The 19,040-nt window shown below is 55.6% G+C and overlaps 1 protein-coding gene across 1 annotated transcript in view; it reads right to left on the reverse strand.

Annotated features, from left to right (window-relative positions):
- Window positions 1–14,136: 14,136 nt before the first annotated feature.
- Window positions 14,137–19,040, reverse strand: part of VOLCADRAFT_121722 (uncharacterized protein) — a gene marked incomplete at both ends in the record, with an annotated part of 7,943 nt that continues 3,039 nt past the window's right edge. Inside the window, 7 exons of the mRNA XM_002958436.1 lie at window positions 14,137–14,250; window positions 14,960–15,076; window positions 16,893–16,967; window positions 17,973–18,008; window positions 18,090–18,152; window positions 18,604–18,651; window positions 18,867–18,920. Of these exons, the coding sequence (XP_002958482.1) occupies window positions 14,137–14,250; window positions 14,960–15,076; window positions 16,893–16,967; window positions 17,973–18,008; window positions 18,090–18,152; window positions 18,604–18,651; window positions 18,867–18,920 (507 nt within the window). The remainder of the gene's footprint in view (window positions 14,251–14,959; window positions 15,077–16,892; window positions 16,968–17,972; window positions 18,009–18,089; window positions 18,153–18,603; window positions 18,652–18,866; window positions 18,921–19,040) is intronic.

Consider the following 19,040-nt stretch of genomic DNA (forward strand, 5'->3'; position numbering starts at 1 on the left):
CCATTCCTTGACAAGCTCATCAAAAGCAATGACAATGTAGATGCCATGGACCTCGCGACTTCGACTTTGCGCACGGATTTGAAGCCCATGAACAGAACCCAAGCGGAGCTGCTGCTCCCCGCCCCCTCACCGCCGCCCCGTCCAAGATCCCCCCCAAGACCACCGCCCCGGCAGTTTCCCCCACCGCAGCCCCGACGCTCTTTGGTAACGGTGTCAGACGGGGGGGCATCCTTAGCAGACAGGTCAGCAGGCGCGCAATCGACACCAGCTTTGGAACCATCGCTCCTTTCAGAGGCAACCACCCAGCGACAGCTGTTTTCCACACCTGGAGCTGAGCTGATGACCGCCTGGCGAAAGATGTTGATCTCGTGGCTGAGAGCCATGTCGGAAGTCAGTAACAAAGCGGAAAATTTGAATGTCACTAGCAGATATGTCATTGTCGGAGCCGCCGCTGGCAATGACGACATGGTGGCTGTTGATTCCAACGGCCAGGTGCTCAATGGCAGTTCCGCGGGATGGAAGCTGGCCCCGACCTCGGCTAACTATAAAACCCCAATCTTTAAGATCGTGGTAGAAACACAGGACCTGACATACACAGTGGCTGCTGTCACGGGGGCCATGAGCGTCCTCGGGTTTGGCCACACTATTGTAAATGTGCTCTTCCGTGTGTTCTCCAACAAGAAGCTGCCGCAAAAGCTCCAGTCGCTCCGAGCTGAAGTCGGCGTGGGAGGTGTGTGTGTGGGAGGAGGGTTGTTTCCTGGGTGTGCGGGTGCTTCTGCTAGCTAAAGTGCTAGCACTCATTCCAACATACAGCGTTCCCGTGGCCGCTTAGGATGCCGTGAGGACGGATGAATTGATGCATATATCGCCTAATGCAAAATAGATGACATGGTGCACTTATTATCGCGTCGGATAGAAACGGGCAGAGTGACGTTTGTTCAATTAATCGATTTCGTCGCTCATTCATTATTGAGCTCGCTGCAACCATGCGTCATGCGTACGAATGCATCATTGCTTACCCACAAGCAATCTCACGCATAAAACGACGGGTTCACTTCAACACGCATGCATTCATGCATCATCGGGATTGTTACTCCCGTTCCCTGACCCATCGCCGCCACGACGCGCAGGAATCCTGATTGTGGGTTTGACCTACTTCGCAAGCCTCCCCCTCAACAATCCTTCCAAGAAATGGGTTTCAGCGCTTCCGTTGTTGCTTGTGGTGCTGCCACTCCTCCTCTTCATCTGGTGGCTGGCAGTGTGCCGCTGGTACCTAGTAGAAAAGGTAACGTTAATTATGATAAGACGAAATAGTCGGTCCATCCTGCTAAATAATCCGCTGCGTGATAGTTCATATTGCACATGCAAATACACTGCAGCACATTGCTGCGGAATGAACGAACAAACATGCAAAAATATTCAAAAGCACCACCAGCACCATCCACATTCGTAGCTTTATTATTTCCCCCACCCCCGTGCTGTGTGTGCGGCAGCAGCCAGCACCTGAGGAAACTGACCAAGACTCTGATATGCAGCCCGCCAGCGCCGAAAACCTCGGAAAGGATGCAGCAAGTGGCATTGGCGGCGTGCGACAGGGGGGTTCAGCGGCCCGTGAAGCAGCACGCCTAGCAGGCCCAGCAGGATTGCAGGTTGGCGGACCTAGGCACCGCAAGGGTCCGGAGGACAAGGGCCTGGACAAGTCGTCAGTACCAGGTAAACGCGTTGAGACTAACAGCTGCCGAGCAGAACTGCCGACGACACACTCACCGCAGAAGACCATCCCCAGAGTAAACGCAGCAGGAACAGGTGAGATGTGACATTGCTGCTGTAGACATCTCAGCGTGGAACAGGTCCTTACCAGCGGCTTGTGAGCTGAAGACAGGTTATCGAGGCAGTCTGGACGGGTTTTTGCAGCGCCGCCCACTCTACTCCTAGTCGATTAACACATGCCACTTTGTTTGAAGAGGAGTAGGGAGGGAGGATGAGTTCGTCATCTTCCATATGCAAGGAGGTGCTCACACTTCATGACTGGCCCTCATCCACTTTCCAGCAGAACACGCTTCCTGCAATAAGAATAATAAACTCGGTGGATCCCATGCATAGTGCAAGTATGGCGCGCCTCAATACTTTTGTCCCGTAATCATATACGCAACTCTACCTACTAACGACAGCATCACTTCGTACCTACCCTAAATCTATCTGCTGCGGGGCCCCCCTGCCTCCTCACACGCGAAAATCCATCCAGCAGCCAGACAGCAACCTAATTACAACGAGCATGTCGATAGCTGGGATGTGGGCCGCAGCAAGGGCGCTACTACCCGAAGACACGCAGAGCAGCAAGATGAATTCTATGCAAGCAGCAGCCCTGCGGAACGAAGGTCACACCAACGGCAGCGGGCAGCAGTTGCCGTCACATCTGCTGCCGCATGCACGAGTGCCTCCTTGGTACCCGACATCACATCAGAGGCAACACGGTCTTCTGCCGGGCTTATAAGCCGTGATAATGCAACATACAAGAAAAGAAAGGGTCCACCAGCCAAGCCCCCTCCATGGAGGATTACGGGCACTAATCTTCAGCACCAGTCCCAGAATGCCAGGACTGCTCGTGGCGCGTCTAGGCAACCCAAACCGGACGCCCCTTATCCTGGTACCTCCAAGCCATATAATCCCTATAATGCTTTGAGGCAATACAACCCGGAGGCCGCTTACGATGATGGATCCAGGCAATCTGATGCTGTCTTTCCTTGCCGCCGCCGGTCCACAGGCTCAGATGTTTCTGAGCTCATACAGCCGGATGCAGCATTAGGACAGGGATCCATCCAAGGGGTGACGAGGCCCCACAATTGCTCTCAAGGAGGGATTCGACCGTCAGCAGCTGGACCGACGTGGCAGAAGCAGAGCATGTACGACATAGTGCAGCAGCAACTTGGGCTGCAGCCACCCAAGACCAGTAGTGTGTCAGATCTGACGAGGGGACGACAGCAGAATAGGAGTGTAACACCTTCCCGAATACCCCGCACCAGGAAAGAGTCTGAAGACGGAGCAGTGTTACCGGCAGGAACGGTAAGTAGTGGCTAGCTGGATGCCATGGCGTCGGGATGGCAGTTATTCTTGATGAGATGCGCTGAATGACCCCGTTTCCCCTGATAAGCAAGAGTACAGAAAAGCTAGGGAAGTTGTCCCTTATTAGCTTGAACGAGTGTGGTCTGCTTCATGTTCCCATACGTCAGGTGGTGAGGGGTGGAAAACCAAATTACGTGCAAATGGAGGAGGATAGGGACGTCAAGAGCGTTAGGGGAAACGTCTACTTCAAGAAGCTGCCGTACTACTCTCGAGAAAGCAGTGACAGCGAGGGCGATAGCCCACACCGTCGCGACTGGGCAAAAGCCGACAGGCCCGACGCAGCTCGGGAATGGGAAAGGGAGCCCAGTGAAACCTCGAGCATTGCATCGGCAGAGGAAATTACGCCGACCCTGAGAGCAGCGAGCCCCAGATCACCAAGAGTCAGCATCGTAGTAACATCTTCAGCCGACGCTGAGAAGGCATTGCCATATGCACCATCCAAGCGACGGGACACCGGCAGCTCGCGCTTCCTTGCTGAGGACGACGAGCAAAGGAGCGGAGGCCAGCTCAGCAGAGGAAGATCAGGATGGTCATCATCAGCAGGGCCTGTGGCAGAGGGAACTGAGAAGCACGGCAGCCGAAGGGACGAGCAGCAGCAGCAGCAGCAGCAGCGGCGGTGGCCAAATGAGCAGCAGGAATCGCCACCGGCATCCCGCCCCAGCAGTGTGCCCAACCGTGGCGTGGCGGTGCCATTACCTCCGGGACGCAGCACCCGAGGCATGGCGCGCATGAGTAACCAGCAGCAGCAGCCGCATCAGCAGGGCAACAACAGCTTTAGCAAAGGATACAGCAAGGATAGGAGCCGCAGTGGTGGCGGAAGCGGCAGTGACAGCTACAGCAGGAACAGCAACAAGATCGGCAGTAAAAACAGTTACACTGTTCACTACAATACGCTTGCTACAGGGCAGGCAATGGCCGGCGGTAACCACTTGTCTCCAACGAGCTCCAGCGAGCAGCATACACCGGCAGCAGGGGGAAAGCTTGAGCGTCTCAGCCGTGCGCTTGCCGCCCAGCAACACCAGCGGCAACAGCAGCCGCAGCACTCGGAGCGGATTCCTGCTTCGGTATTTGACCGTGGAAGGTCATCCCAGCGATCTCAGAGACGGACTAGCAACAATGGCGGTACCCGGGCTTCGGCGACACCGACAGGGACTTCTGCTTCTCCACCGCCGGCATTGCAGCGAGCAGGGGGAACGAATTTTGGACGCGACCAGAAGGCAGGGGAGCTCTCCCCGGAGGCAATTGCCCTAGGTATCGAAGACGAACGGTTGCTGGCGCCGTACCCAGGTCCGCCGGGGTGGATGCATCGTACATGTCATGTGGCAGTGTGGCAGTGTGGGTGGGTAACTAGCTAGACCGCGAAAGGGCCGTTGGATAGGCTGGAGGTCGAGCGAACTTGGGCTCCTCCGAGTTTTACAACATGTAAAACTGTGCAAGCAGTTTAACTGAGCAGAGTCTGTCAGATTTACATCAGAGAGAAGCAGGTGTCGCTCGACCATGCATGCTGCAGTATTCGAGTAGCCCTATTTTATCCTTTATTGACCCATACATCGACATATATTACTCGTAAGCTTGTATGTATGTGTGTCTGTAGTCTGTTGTTAGTTCATTTCCTTCAGGGCACCTGCTGTGGCAACAGCGCATGCGATTGTTGCTTGGCCATCAATCCATAACGTGGCACGCAGGTAAGACGGTGCCTATCTACAAGCTGACCTACGAACCCGGCAGCTGGCCGGTCCGGATGCGCATCACACCGCCAGTGCTGTTCCTGGCACGATTTGAGTTCATGTTCATGGAAGGAATTGGGGTGAGTGACACACACGTGCGCGGAGTATCGAGCCAGGGGGATGGACGAGGACGATTGACTACTGCTGACTGCTGCTGGCTGTGCGGCGGTGGGCATGTGGACAGCGAAGAAGTTGACTGTTGTGATGAGATATATCTACAGCTAGGAGCGCACCAAACGTTGATGGGTGGTTCGTATCTCTAATAACGCAGTTTTTTGTGCAAGTTCGTAACAGGTTTCTGCTGGTCTAGATGCAAGGTGAACCCCATCAAGGAACAACTGCGTATTCAACTGTATGTTGCCTTCCACTCACTCCTTCCACGCACAGAGACATACACACGTCGCGACACACACACATTCTGTCTGATGATGTTCCCTTCTAACATGCATCTACTAATTTACGGACTTTGCTTTATTTTTTCGAATTTCCGTGCCTTTCCCGGCCCGACCCTGCCCCGCCTACCTACCGACCTGCATGCCTGCGCTCTTGCTCCCCCTGAGTTCAAGGATACCGACATGCCCCTCGCACACTCCGCCTCTCCCTCTTGCACACTTTCGCGATTTTTGATGCCACAGGAGGGCGAACAGCAGGATGGCCGAGAAACCAGAAGCATTATTTCCGCCCAGCCGGTAAACACGGCGCACAAGGTGCTGTCCGCGGTCGTCTTCGGCGCCTTCGGCAAAGTCCAACGCAGCGTGACGCAGATCGTCTTGCTGATCCTACTTCAGGCGGCTATGGTGGCGTACTTGGTTTATTTTCGTCCCTTTGGGGAGTGGCAGCGACAGGTCCTGGAGACAGTGTGTTCTGGCTTCGAGTTGCTCATTTTCTGCTGCGCCGCCGCTTTGCTGAACTCCAATCCAGACAACAAATCAAAAGCTACTTACTTGATGATCAGTAAGCGAGCGCGTCGCGTGCACGCTGCGAGGCTACTCGCTTTTTCGCTTTGTGGGCGGAGTACTGTAGTTCCTCATCCAGTTATTCAATTATTGAAAGGTTCCGTGTTCCGAAAGCTCGTTTACTAACTTCATAACATTACAAATTATACGTATTCTTGCTCCTTTGTTGGTCATTTTGATCCAACAGCTAGATATGCGTTGAAAGCCAGTAATAAGCCCCACTCCTAGCATCCACGCCGCGCCGTACCTTACCTAACCTGCCCGGCATATGAACCCACGTTTCCATGCATTACCGTACAGGCGTGCATCAATTGCGACCCCACCTACTCCCCACCCATGCCCCATGCAGCGTGCTTCTTTTGTGTATCGCTGGCCATCGCGTCTTTTGAAATCTCGAAGTTGGTGGCATTGCTCAGAGAGTACTGGCCTAAGATCCGGAGGCTATTACAACGGCGATGTGGGTCGCGCGACAAGGACGAAGATACGGACGGCACGGATGAGGCGGACAGTACAGAAGGGGGGCGACATGGGCAGTCGGCTGCGAGCAGGGACGGAGTGCGGACGAGAGGTGGGGAGCCCCGCAGCCGGAGGGGTACGGAGAAGGAGGACGAGGAGGAGGAGAAGGACGGGATGAAGAAGAAGACGAAGAAGAAAAAGAAGGGGAAAGAGGAGGAGGAGAACGACGCAGCTGGAGACTTCTTAGGGGACGTGCTAGGGGTATAATAATAATTATAATTAGGAAAGTGATGGCATTCATTGTGCTGGTAATTGCGCGTCAAATGGAGCTTGGCACGTATTCCATTGTTATGGGAGTAGTGGGCACTCACGTTCAGGGACTCCAACACTGCCAGGAAGTTTGGGATCGGGTGCACTGTATCTATTTTCGGCATACGGTGGATCCACCTCGACGATCAGCTCTGCGGTAATGGAAACGACGAAGGGTGTATGATCTTTTGCCCGCCTCGCCAAATATTAGTTGTTTGCCTGCTGTTGCGACGGCAGAGTGCAATAGCTGGTTGCCCGTGGCCGCCGCGAGGTGCCGGGTGCTTTGGGGTTTCAGTTTGTGCCGTACTGTACGATAGCTACATCATACGGTCTCATACGTTATAGGCGTACCTTATCAGCAAGAACCACGATATGGAAATGATACTAAATAGAGCCCCTGGGAACTCAATTGGGGCAGGAGGCGAGGCTCTCCTTTGCAGCGGTGTATTGGTTGTTATGTTTGAGCCGTACCGTACACACCAATCAGCAACAACATATCGTGCGGGCGGAGGCACCACCATCAAGGTCCATGACTCATGTCCCCACGCCATCTGGCCACGCACCGGACCTTCTCTGTTGCCGTACGGCCAAGCAAGACGTCTGGTCCGCGCTGCCTTACAAGCACACCGACTTCTTATTTCCCGTAGTGCGAACATTACATCAGTACATGTGGACAGAGGGGCTAAGCAGTCGTGCAAACCCAGGTACGAGCCACGTGGTAGGACGCGCGGCCCGGTCGACGCTACCATGCCGGCGACCTGGCCCGCAGCAAGCCTAGAGCCGCCCCGCTTACTACTACTCAGAGAAACACACATAGCAGCACTCAGAGATGGCATGGGCAGCCGCAGCGGCCGCCGCCGCCGCCGCCGCCGCTGCCGCAGCAGCAGCAGCAGCAGCAGCAGCAGCAGCGAATGGTAGCCATGGGCGACCGAACGAGCTTTTGTGCACTGAATGCGGTACACCTGCCGAACATGGCGGCACGCAAGGCTAGATCGCCGACTTATGCTTTTGTCCGTTTTGGTTGCGTGTGTGGACGTTGTTGGGCTGCGCTGCGTAGATAGAGATGCAAAGTATTTGTGACAAAGTATTGAACTATTGATGAGCGTGAATGCCTCCTGCAAGTGTGGGCATTGGACTGGAAAGTGGTGTTGGGTCTGGTAACTGTATGGGGCGCTGCCTGAGAATTTGGATCAGGTGTAGAAACCTGATCTACACTTCTTTATCTACACTCTTATACGGCCAAGTATGCAGGCAGGGCTCAACACCTGATGTGCGTGCTCATCGGGCGCTGCCTCTTGACCGCTTCTTATAACGCGCGCCCTGCTGGCCCCACCTTATCCGCGCCTGCTGCCGTTCCGATGTATGCATGTATGCTTGTAGATCTGCATGCGTTCAAAATGGTACAGACTGATTCACAGGTTGGAACCACCACCCGCTTCATTCTGCGGCAGGCCTAGGTAGATAGGCATGTACGGCATTTTGTACTGCATATGTCCAACAGAAACACATCATGACGCCCCGCATCGCAGGCGACCTCACTGCTCACTCGCCACCATCAGAAGCTTCAACGGCACCATCAACCAGATCCTACTACTGCCGTCGCTATTAGCACACATTCCCTGACTCCTCCGTTTCCTTCCTCAGTCACATGCGCACCGCCTGCTTCCTTCCGCCCCCTTTAACCCCCGGTATTCCGTTCATCCTAAATCCACACATAAACTTGCCGTACTAGCTTCATGGTTAAGGACAGCGTAACAGATTAACGCGTAGGACCCATCCACACATATTCAGCAAGGTGAGGACTTTCAGTAGCTGGCTGTTGAAAAGGCTTCTCAAGGTGATGGCAGAGCGCTCTAGCGCATACATGCATTGACGGTCTTTGCGCCGTACTGTACGAGAACGACTACCCCCCCTTCTGAAGGGGCTCGTCTTCGGCCCTCTCAGGTCCCGGCCACACACCAGCAGCCTGTGCCTGCCTACCTTCTCTTGCCCTCGGGCAATGGGTGGCCAGTCCACGAAGTCGAGGTTTGCAAGGTTACCCCGCTGAGGCGACTTTCCCTCTCACCATTACTTCGTTGAACGCATCCACACACAACATACAGACGACTGTTTCCTTCGGGACTCAGTTTCCCTGTAACACCCAAGCTGGTATTGTTGCTGTTAAAGGAAAAGCTGCGTCTAACTGGAGCTAACCAGTAATGAGCTACACGATTCGCTTAGTACGTACGACAATACGTATACTCGCCTACCCAATAAGTTACAAGGTTAATCCATCGTGTTGGAGCGCACTGCGGCGCACATGTCTGCGAGCCTCCTGCAGTATGTAGCACTGCGACCGTCTCGACCTGGGAAGCCTAGGAAGCTGCTCCAGGTCCTGGGGGGTCCTGGGTGGCCGTCCCACTACCACCATCCCCCTCGTAAATACATCCATCGCATTAATAGCCTCTGTACCTATGTTCGACTCTGCACCACTGCCAGGCCAGGCCCCTTGCATGTCGAAGCTTGTCTGCGACCGCTGCTATTGCTGCTACTGCTGCTGCTATCCTTTTACTGCCGCCAGCCTCACTACCGCTCAGTCCACCTGCAGCGGGATGGCAAGGACGTCGGCACAGACACCCGCCTATTCAGCGCGACGTCTCCGCTTTGCTGCAACCCCGTTACTTTGCCCTTCAGCACTATTGACACCTTTCCTAGCATGAAAACCTGCAGTTACAACTGGAGCAACAGCCGCATCCGGATCCATGGCAAGCTCCCCTTGGGATTCAGGATCCAGTGGCCGCATACCGCAGCCGTGCTTCTTCTCATGTTGCCGCTGGTGGAGCCTTGCCGTACGGTTCGCCAGGAGGTACTGCTCGCTGACCCACGGGTCGGTGACCCAGCCCTCCAGGGGATCCACGTCCAGGGGCGCCCCCCAGTTCCCCTCGGGGCCCCGTGTTGCCGCCCAGGCCGCCTGCAGGGCCGCTAGAACCGCATCCAAGGCGTCACCTGCACCGTTGAACCCCAGACAGCACCACACCTCGGCATTAGGTATGGGTCGGAACGGGTTATAAGCAGGCGGCTACGGGTTACGGAGTTTGGAATCAGAGGTCACGCCTTAAGCAGAGGCGCTAAGGAAAGGCCTCCGACCAGTAAGCAGACAGCTGATGACGAGGGCGAAGCATGTAAGTGGTGCCAGAGTCTTCGGGGCGCAGCGCAGCAACAATTTCTACTGCTACTACTTCTAAACCGACAGCAACAGCAACAACAACAACGACAACGCGACGGCAATTTCAACGCATGCAGCCAAATTGAAGGGACGGGCAAACGGACAGACAGACTGACAGACTGACCATCACCCCCTTACAAATAGATCCACATGCTCGTTTCGTGTTCATTGTGTGTATGTCGGGCTGACACGGCGGCAAAGAGACGCTGATGGGTGGGCGGCTTCAGGGGCTGTATGGTGTCCAGTGAGGAAGGGGGAGTGCGTGTGCTTTTTTTTGTGTGTGTAAGCGCTGTAGCATCATATGCACATTTATGCAATGTGGCAGTCAAGGGATTCCTGTTCGACCAAGCCACCTCTCCACCGCTGATACGATACCAGGCCCCAACGCCGACATCACCGAAACCCCACGTTGGCACATCGCCCTCATAGCCGTGAGGCCCATGGGACTCAGCTCAACCCCCGAATTCCCTCTCCATGCACTAAGACCGTACCGCTACCATCCTGATCGCACTGATGCAGCACCGCCGGCGCCACGACTACACCAGCCAAGCCGTACACATCAGCGAGCCGCAGCCTTGGCTGGCCTGCTGCTGGCCCGCTGGCGGGAGTGCTCCCAGCTGCACCCGCCGCTATCCCGGTGGTCGCCGACAGCGGCAGCTGCACCCGCTGCTGCTGCGGCGGCCGCCGTTGGTCGTGGCGGCCGCCAAGCTGTGGGGGCGATGACGGCGGCACGGAGCTGGTGCATTCAGTGACGCCCTGCGGGCTGACACCTCTAATGGCGGCGGACTCCTGCTGCCTCATCAGCTGCTGCTGCTGCTGATGATGATGATGATGATGATGATGATGATGATGATGATGATGATGATGATGATGACGATTAGGATATCGCTGCTGGCCCCTGGTCCCGCTGGGTACTGACCGCGCTCCGGCACAGGAGGAATCACACGGGGCCCCTGGCTCCGTTGCTGCGACTGCCGCTGCTGTGGGCTCTACACCAACCAGGGCCTGGCAGATAGCCCTCCGAGCCGACAGGCGGCCCGGGTCCAGGACCAAAGCCCGCGCATCGCTTTTGTAGCTGCGAACCCGCTTGGGACCTCCTGTCACTGCTGCTGCTGCTGATGCTGATGATGATGATGATGATGATGATGATGGTGATGCCCTGTTGCCGCTGCCTCGGCATTTTTCACCGCCAAAACCAGCTGTGGCGCCGCCGAGCACGCGGCGTGCTGGCAGTGCAGGGTATGCCTCCAGCAACACCCGCAAGCCGCCACCAGCACCAGGGGTATGGCAGCTGCTGCCGGGGCCGCTCGAAGCACCACCAACATCACCATCACTACCTCTGCCACCAGCTGCTACTGTTACCTCTACACCGCCGCCTACTTCCTTACCGTCAGCGACAGGAGGGCGTGAGTAGGCCTTACAGCTGCCCGTGTTCTCCGTGTCTGCCGCCGTGGCGGCGGGGCCCGCTGTGGCCCACATGTGCGGCGCCACATGGCACCCCGCTGCCACCGCCGCCTCAAGCAGCACCGCACCAGCATGGAACATCTTGGCGGTGGGTGTCCGCACCAAGCTCATGGGGCTCACCTCCTGACTGAAAGCCGCGACGGCACGCTTGAGGTGCTTGCGACCCGGCGGCTGCTGCGCCATGAAGCCACGTAGCTTAGCCTCAAAGTCCTCCCGGCTAAGCGCCGACGTCGCGGCCAGCAGGTCGCGCCAGCACGGGCCCCAACCTAACGCCTCTACTAATGCACGTGGCTGGCCAAACGGAAAATCCAGAGCCGCGACGAAAGGACCAGGCTGGGCCAGCAGCCAGGTCTGCAGGGAGGACAGAGAGGTAAAGCGCTCCAGGGACGTGATTTCCAAAAGGGGAGGTGGCCGCGGCGGTGGCGGTGGCAGGTGCGAGGTTGCGGCTGTGGGGATGCCGGAGGGAGCGGCGATGGTGGCGACGGCGGTTGTTGTGCTGGTGTACGATGTGGTAATGATGGCAGTGGCAGAAGTCGTTGTGGGGAGGGAAGCGGGAGGAGGAGGGGAGCAGGTGGGTGAAGATGAGGGGGAATCCCTTGACGGTACGACAGCTGGTGGCGATGGATAAACAGCATGTGGACACTGTGCCGTGAGGCAGTCCTGGGGTCGAGGTTTGGATCTGGATTTAGATTTAAATTTGCCACTCCCTGAAGTAAAAGGAGACTGCATTGGCGCAGGCACATATGCTGGCGGCGGTGGTGGTGAGTCAGGGGACGAGCTGGAATACGTACTGGATAGAGACCAACGCAGATGGCCCACGGCTACCGTAATAGGTTTCCGGTGGCAGGGCCGACTAGTAAAGTCAACACCGAAGATGGACATCGCCGTGGGCCCGCTGACAGACTGAGATGCCGCTGGGTGCATGTCGCAGTCGTCGGTTGACCTTGGGAATGAACTCATAAATTATTATCCCATGGGAAATAAGATTTTAGGAGGCTTCCAGTAAGATCACAACGAGTTTGGAGGAAACGCGGTAAGGGTTCGGCGAGGCAAGTGGACACAAAGCCCGGATCGTCTCATCCAAAGTAGATACGAATCCGCAAGCTACTACCAAAATTTTATGTCACAGGATGGCGATAAGTCTGGAAATGAGATAGCGCGGAAAACGAAGCCACATTCTGTGATTCGGCGTTTGAGGAAGTCACCCAGGCTAAAAAATATTGTATTATCAATACAGACAAGAAAAATTTAAACGCAAAATCCTTAGTTCTCTCCAATTCTCAACTTCCAGACACGAATAATGCGTTCTTACGGCCCCCGACGACATTCCGACACGCACAAAAAACGCAATTCCCCAAAGGAAAGAAATCATACGTACTCCAATTCACTGGTCCGGTTTTCCACCTCGCCTCATTCTTCCGGAACATCTCGCACCGCCTGCACGTGGCACCGACACCGCCGACAACGGTCTTTGCATCCGCGTTACGGTCGATCCAGCTCATGGGGGGTCGATCCAGCTCATGAGTACGGACATCAGTACGAGGCTGTGCCAGATAGCCAGGCCAGTAGAATGGGGACAGCGAACATCTCAAGAAGGTGTAGTACTCGTGAAGATGTAGTGCTCCGCGGTAGCCATAGGCCATAGGTGGTCATGCCGCCATCCACACCGCACCTCCAATCTCGATAAGCGCCTCGTGTCCTTGCTCATGGCGGGTGCCTGTTTCGTGTAAGGTGTACAAGTCTCTTTGGGCTGACGGGTGCTGGGATTGTATCTGCTGCTGGGTTGCTTGCATGGTGGTTGGGTGGGTGGCGTGTCTATCTGTGTGGGGTGATGGGGTCCCAGCTGAGCTTGCTGTCTGGTCTGCTGGCGGTCGCCAATCACGAGTCGGCCGTCGGCCCCTCACACAATGTGGTGTCAACTTATGACACTTACATGTATATGCACACGCACACGCACATGCACACCCGTATACACCAACTCAGCAACCACGCCCCTTTCTGATCATAAAACCTGCACAAGGCACAACCGATTAATATCCAAGCAAAAAGCTCAGCGGATCGAAACCAGATTTAATTTAACCGACCATGACTTCTGCAGGCCCTACCGGTCGACACCGGGAAGGTGTGTATGACGTGTATGATATGACATTTTTCGTGTAAATTGTGAATAGGCGCCGAGGTCGCGCGTTGCGCGGATCCTCAGCCTTTCAAAAGTTTAGCCCTGCCGGACACCCGAAGGGCCGACTACGAAAGGCCCTCGCTAAGGCGAAGACCGATCATACAACCGAGGCCATGTTGACCACCTCGAGAAGCGGGCTAGGTAAGTATGACTATATATGAGGCGCCGCCGGGCTCCGGCCACACGAGCCTCTTTGTCAGAGGTCTGGCTGGCGATGGTGGGTCATAGGTGGCAACCTATAGTAAGAAGTACGTAGTGTGGCCCCTACTCTCGCATCCTCCAAACTCATGAGATCATGTATGTGTATGGGGCGCACATGTCTCCGTACTCAGAAAGAGGCAACTGAATCGTGGAGCCGCCTCTAATATGCACTGCGATCGTCTCGACCTGGGAAGCCTAGGAAGCTGCTCCAGTTTCGGGTCTGGAAGTTCGGGTCTATCTGGATAACGACATATATCTAATTCGGGTGTTTGCTGGGCGAGGAGTCTCCCGTGCGCACATACTTTGTCGGGTTACGATTATATGATGCGACACGGCATGGGCCCAAACATGTTCATTCAGTTGCCTTATCGCGCTGCATTTTGGTGTGGCCAATGTTTCACCAGAGACCATCTTCTCGACCATCATCACCACGCACCATCACCACCCTGGATACCACTGTCGATAGTGTCCCAACCCCAACCCCCCGTGTGTGAGTACCTGCATTAATTCAAGGGGCTACCAGGTCCGCCATGCGGGGCAGCTGTTTATGCAAATGTAATAGACGTCCGGATATTTGATGACCCCTTCTTTGTATCGATATCTGGGGACCCATTGGCCAACCCCGTGAGCCTGGCGGGTGTAGAGACAGCTTGGCGGTGATGATGGGCGACAAGGATACATGATGAGGGTGATATGCACATGCCAGTTGCACATGCCGACAGATGAATCCAGCAACCGGTGGTTCCTAATACAAAGCGGACAAACAGCCGTGTTGTGTCGTGTTGTAGTGCAACTGGGTGGCTGGGTGGCTGGGGTAGCTGAGGGTGTTCAGTGGTTCGGCTTTCGGTATTCCCAGATGTGGCATAGAAGGAATGTTGACGTGGAGGTGACGGGTGGGTTTGAGGATGGGATGTTGCCGTACGCTCCCAGAAGCCATACCGTCATTCTGCCAACACAGAATTTCAAACATCTAACAGAGCAACCACTCTGGGAACCGGCATCCCTTCGATTCCTCGGAATCCCTTCGTTAGGCGTTCATTCCTTGTTCATTCCGTGCTCATTTTGGAATGAAGGGCTGAGGGGCCTTCAGAACATATCGCAGGAGTTTGGCTGGAGTGATCATAATTCACGGATTCGTTTATAGAAGCCTTCTGATATCGTCATGCCAGCATTGTTTTAAGGAGAACATGACTTAGGTCGACTGTACCACTGCGGTCGACTGTATGCGTCCTCCAAATGTGAATTTTCGTGTGTGTCCGGCATTGACCCATATCCCCCAGCCCTTGGCCCCCAAAAACCAATGGCACACACGTGCACATGCAGGAGAGCAAACCCCTACCCCTCTCATCCTCAGCACCTCCACCACAACACTCCCCTTAAAGGGTAATATTTGCCCTCTCTTGCTTCCATCTGATGAGTATGCCGTCCTGGCGTAGCAAGTCAGGATAGTGCGGGCCTGCGGTTGGTAGGAAGAGGCAATCCCTGTTGTGTGGGGCGCCTGGTACCTAGGCTGAGATAACATTTCTCCACATGCCGAACCATCCTCACCGAGGCCAGGAGGGGAGTTATGTTCAGCTTATTAGCCAGGCTAAATAATAAGCGTAAGTTGTGGCCCCTGGACCAACGGATGAGGTGCATGACGTGCAAGTTCATTCCGATAGGCCTGGGGCCCTGATGGTCTAGATGAAGCTCTGTCACGAACCACTAAGCCCCATGACCGTAACAATCTAGCAGAGTGTCTTTCACGGGCTGTCTGATTGAGCCTATGGTAGAGCTGCAGGTAATGTTCTTATGCGCAGATTACTACGAACAAGGCCCTCACGGACTCCCCACAGGCTGCTGTTTGCTGAGATCTTGCAATTACCTCTGTAAGACGTTTGGGCCAAGCGTGATATCGGCTTAGGATTTAGTAGTGTGACGCAGACGGGTCCCTTGCTTACACAACTCAACGCCAGGAGGTCCTCTCCTGGCATTACCAGGGAACCTCGCATGCGGCTGGCCATCCGAGCTGTTTGTTCCGCTTTTTGGGGGAGCTTACACTTTACTGTGTGGGATGGATACACGCTGCGGCTTCGACAAAGTAGGGTGGTGATGCACCGGAATACCCATCGCGGAGGGGGGCCCCCCAAAAATCCTTTCTGAGCTCCGAAACCAGTTCACGTCGTCATCGGATCATGAGAGGCTGTCTGCAGCACCACACGATTTCTTATCGGATGGGAAACAACCAGGGATTAAGATGGCTGAATACAATTATTGGTTGGGGTTGCCGCTTGAAAAAGCGACCGGGGCAAGCAGCTGCCGGATGCCAATATGTCCGTTCCTGTCGATGTGCATCGTTCGCTAATGCGTTTTTTCGTCAATGGTTGCTGGCTGCTAGAAGCAAATGGAGCTTAAGGGGGGATCGCACGTGATCAGAGGATCTGCATTATGTTATGCGAGCTCCAAAAGCCGTGAAAGACGAAGAGCGTGTAGGGGGGCTCATGCATGCAGGGGCTTTTTGTCGGGTTCTGGTGGATCAGACCTTAACGACATGATTAATGATGTGATTGATGGCAGCGGTTGACCAGCTGGAGTTGGCGAACCTTATCAACAGTACTTTTGCCTAAGGAGGGTCAAAAATAGCCGGCGCACTGCTACGGCATATACCAGTAAGGATAGTTTACTTAGTTCGACATATGTCTATTTCTTTGATATTAGTCTTTCTTGTGGGGTTTATAAGTTATCTTTTTCGAACAGCCCTAGGCTGCTGCTGGACCTTGCGTTCCCTGCTAGTATGGGCCCCCAGGTTACACCTCGGAGGCGACGACGACGACGATGTCTTGAAGAAGAACGAAAACCCCACATACTCTTTGGAAGACGACCAATAACGACCATTGCGCCGGGGCAGGGAGCAGCCTCAGGCAGTACCGACCGCAGCAACAACCGCAGTAAACCAACTACCTGTACGGTGGACCTAACCAAGATAACCTGGTGCTGTGCGTCCGCTTGACAATTACTCTCTCTCTCTCTCTCGCTCCCTCCTCGCTTTCCCCTTCCCTCCCCCCCCTCTCTCTCACTCTCTACCTGTCTATCTCTCGTTCATACTTATACTCTCGAGCGCGTAACATTGGTTTCAGATGTTGATGCTACTGCCACCCGCACCGGACGCTACCGCCAGTGCACTGCTGTTGCAGCTGCTGCAGCTGCTGTTAGCAAATGCCACATCTGCTCGGCTACCAAATGCTTTTGAGGCTCAGTCTGTGCACCTTCAGTCTCAGCGGGGGCTCTCCCACCTCCAGCGGCAGTTGGCGCGGGAAGAGCAGGGAGGCGGAGGTGCGCAGGCTGACAGAGCTGCCGAACTGCAGGACCTGAGGGTGGGGGGTAGGGGGGGAGGGGGGTTTAGGAAGAAGGGCGGTAGGGGGGGAGGAATTGCATGGAAGACCAGGGGCAGGGGGGTCGGCGGGTGGCGGTAAAAAGGGGGCTGCAGTGAATACAGCTAAACGCGTACCACGGGAAATGCAGGGCGGGGGAAAAAGACGAACCACGAGCGAGTGAAGCTGCTGCCAAGGAAAGAGTGCTGCAGCAGATGCGCGGCGGGGGGAGGGGGGCGGGAGAAGTACCACCCAAAAGCCTAACTAGAACACCTGGGGAAGGTGGGCCCTATCGCAGATAAACCGTTACCGTTGATCGAGTGCATGAGGGAACCCCCCCGTCCCCAACCCGCCCCGGGCCCCAAGACCCGGGAAAAGAAAAGAAGTGCGCGTGTGTACTCCCAACCGTCAACCCACGCGTCGAATACCGTTACAGCCGTACAGCACGCCACACACCTCATCGAAATCGACGCCGCCGGGTGTAAGATGCACGCCGGATCCCGCCGCATTATCCAACCTTTTTTACATCAGCCGTACAGCGCCGTACATAATCGTAAATATGCCGTGCGCGGCAGGAAAAAGGAAGGGATAGCGTGCAAAGATATGCTTAACTTGCTGGTTATCAATGGATTGGAAACGGAGAAATGGCCAGGGCATGGGATGGCTGGGAGTTGTCGGGGGTGTTTTCATGTGGCCGTGTGCGCCGGTGGCCCTGGTTTCGGGGCATCACTACAAACGAAACCCCCAGGTCTCCTCTCCAATCCTCCAGCAAACAGCAACGGCCGTAATCCAATATTACGACAGTGCCGTACAACTCCCAACCACGCAACACCGCCGTACAACCACTTACCTAACCATAAGCCGAGCTGGGGGTTCCCAAAAACGGTTTGCATGAGACAGAGGCAGGTCGTAACGAACCTAACCACCTCAGGGGGTTAGAGAGGGCGAAGGGGGAGAAGGAGGGGGGAAGAAATGGTATGGGGTAAGAAAACACACACGGACCTGGACGGCGCATTGTTGCGGGCTGATGGACATGCACTGTGGTCATCAGCTGCACACAGGTGAGCGCGTGCACATACCGGGGTATTCGTACAGCGGCTCAGTTGTACGGAATCGTACCTTGAGCGCAACTGGGCCCAGCGGAATGCTGCGGCTGATCTTCAGCAACGCCATGGGAGCCACCTGTGACGGAGAGGAGGGAAAGAGGGAGGAGAAAATTCCACTTTTTCCTAAATCAAAAAACAGTGCTTTAGCTTGTTCGGATATCACCATAATGGGGTTACATACTTAAGAAGATGTCTGAAAAAAGGACTGCCAGTCGAGGACCCTGTCCCTGTTTTTCCCCCCCTCCCTTCCCCCGCCTGCCTCCCTCTCCGCCATACACCACACCCGACAGCGAGCCAGGTAGGGGGGGAAGAAGAGGGGAAATCAGGTCAGCTCGAAAAACAAAAGACCAACCGCGGCATGGCCCGGGGAGAGGGGGGGAAAATACACAATGGAGGAAGGGTTGTCCCACGAAGGCAAACACGTCACGTCACGTCACAGACCTGTTCCATTCAAACATGCACACCTACAGAGGCCAAAGCCGTACGGCAGTAGTGACGTCCTCCTGTGGATTACTTCCCTGCCGTACCTTGATCGACACAAGATCCTTGATCTTGATCCGTGCCACGGGCTGGATCTGTACGGCAGGGAAGAATGAGGCACAGCTTAGGGGCAGCAGGAAGAGATCGGGTGGGCAGGTTTCGGAGCTAGCGTGGCGATGCACGGGGTGTTTTCTTCCCTTCTCCCCCGCTTATTTCCCGCCCAACCTGATCTCCTCACACCCCTCGCCCCTCGCCCCGCGGCCCCCCTCAAACCTCTTCCCCCCACACACACACACCCACCCACACGCACCTCCTGCTGGTCCACATCCAGGTTAATGCCCATGCCCACATCCAGCAGTGGCTTCTCAGCCCACGATCGGGCGATAGGGGAGCCGCGCACCGCCCGGCGCGGCGCAACGTTTGCCACGTTTTCTCCGGAGGCCTTGCCGCCCGCACGGTTGCCCCCCCCCTCCCCCTCCTCCTT

The sequence above is a fragment of the Volvox carteri genome (assembly GCF_000143455.1).
Source record: "Volvox carteri f. nagariensis unplaced genomic scaffold VOLCAscaffold_94, whole genome shotgun sequence".
Lineage (NCBI taxonomy): Eukaryota > Viridiplantae > Chlorophyta > Chlorophyceae > Chlamydomonadales > Volvocaceae > Volvox > Volvox carteri.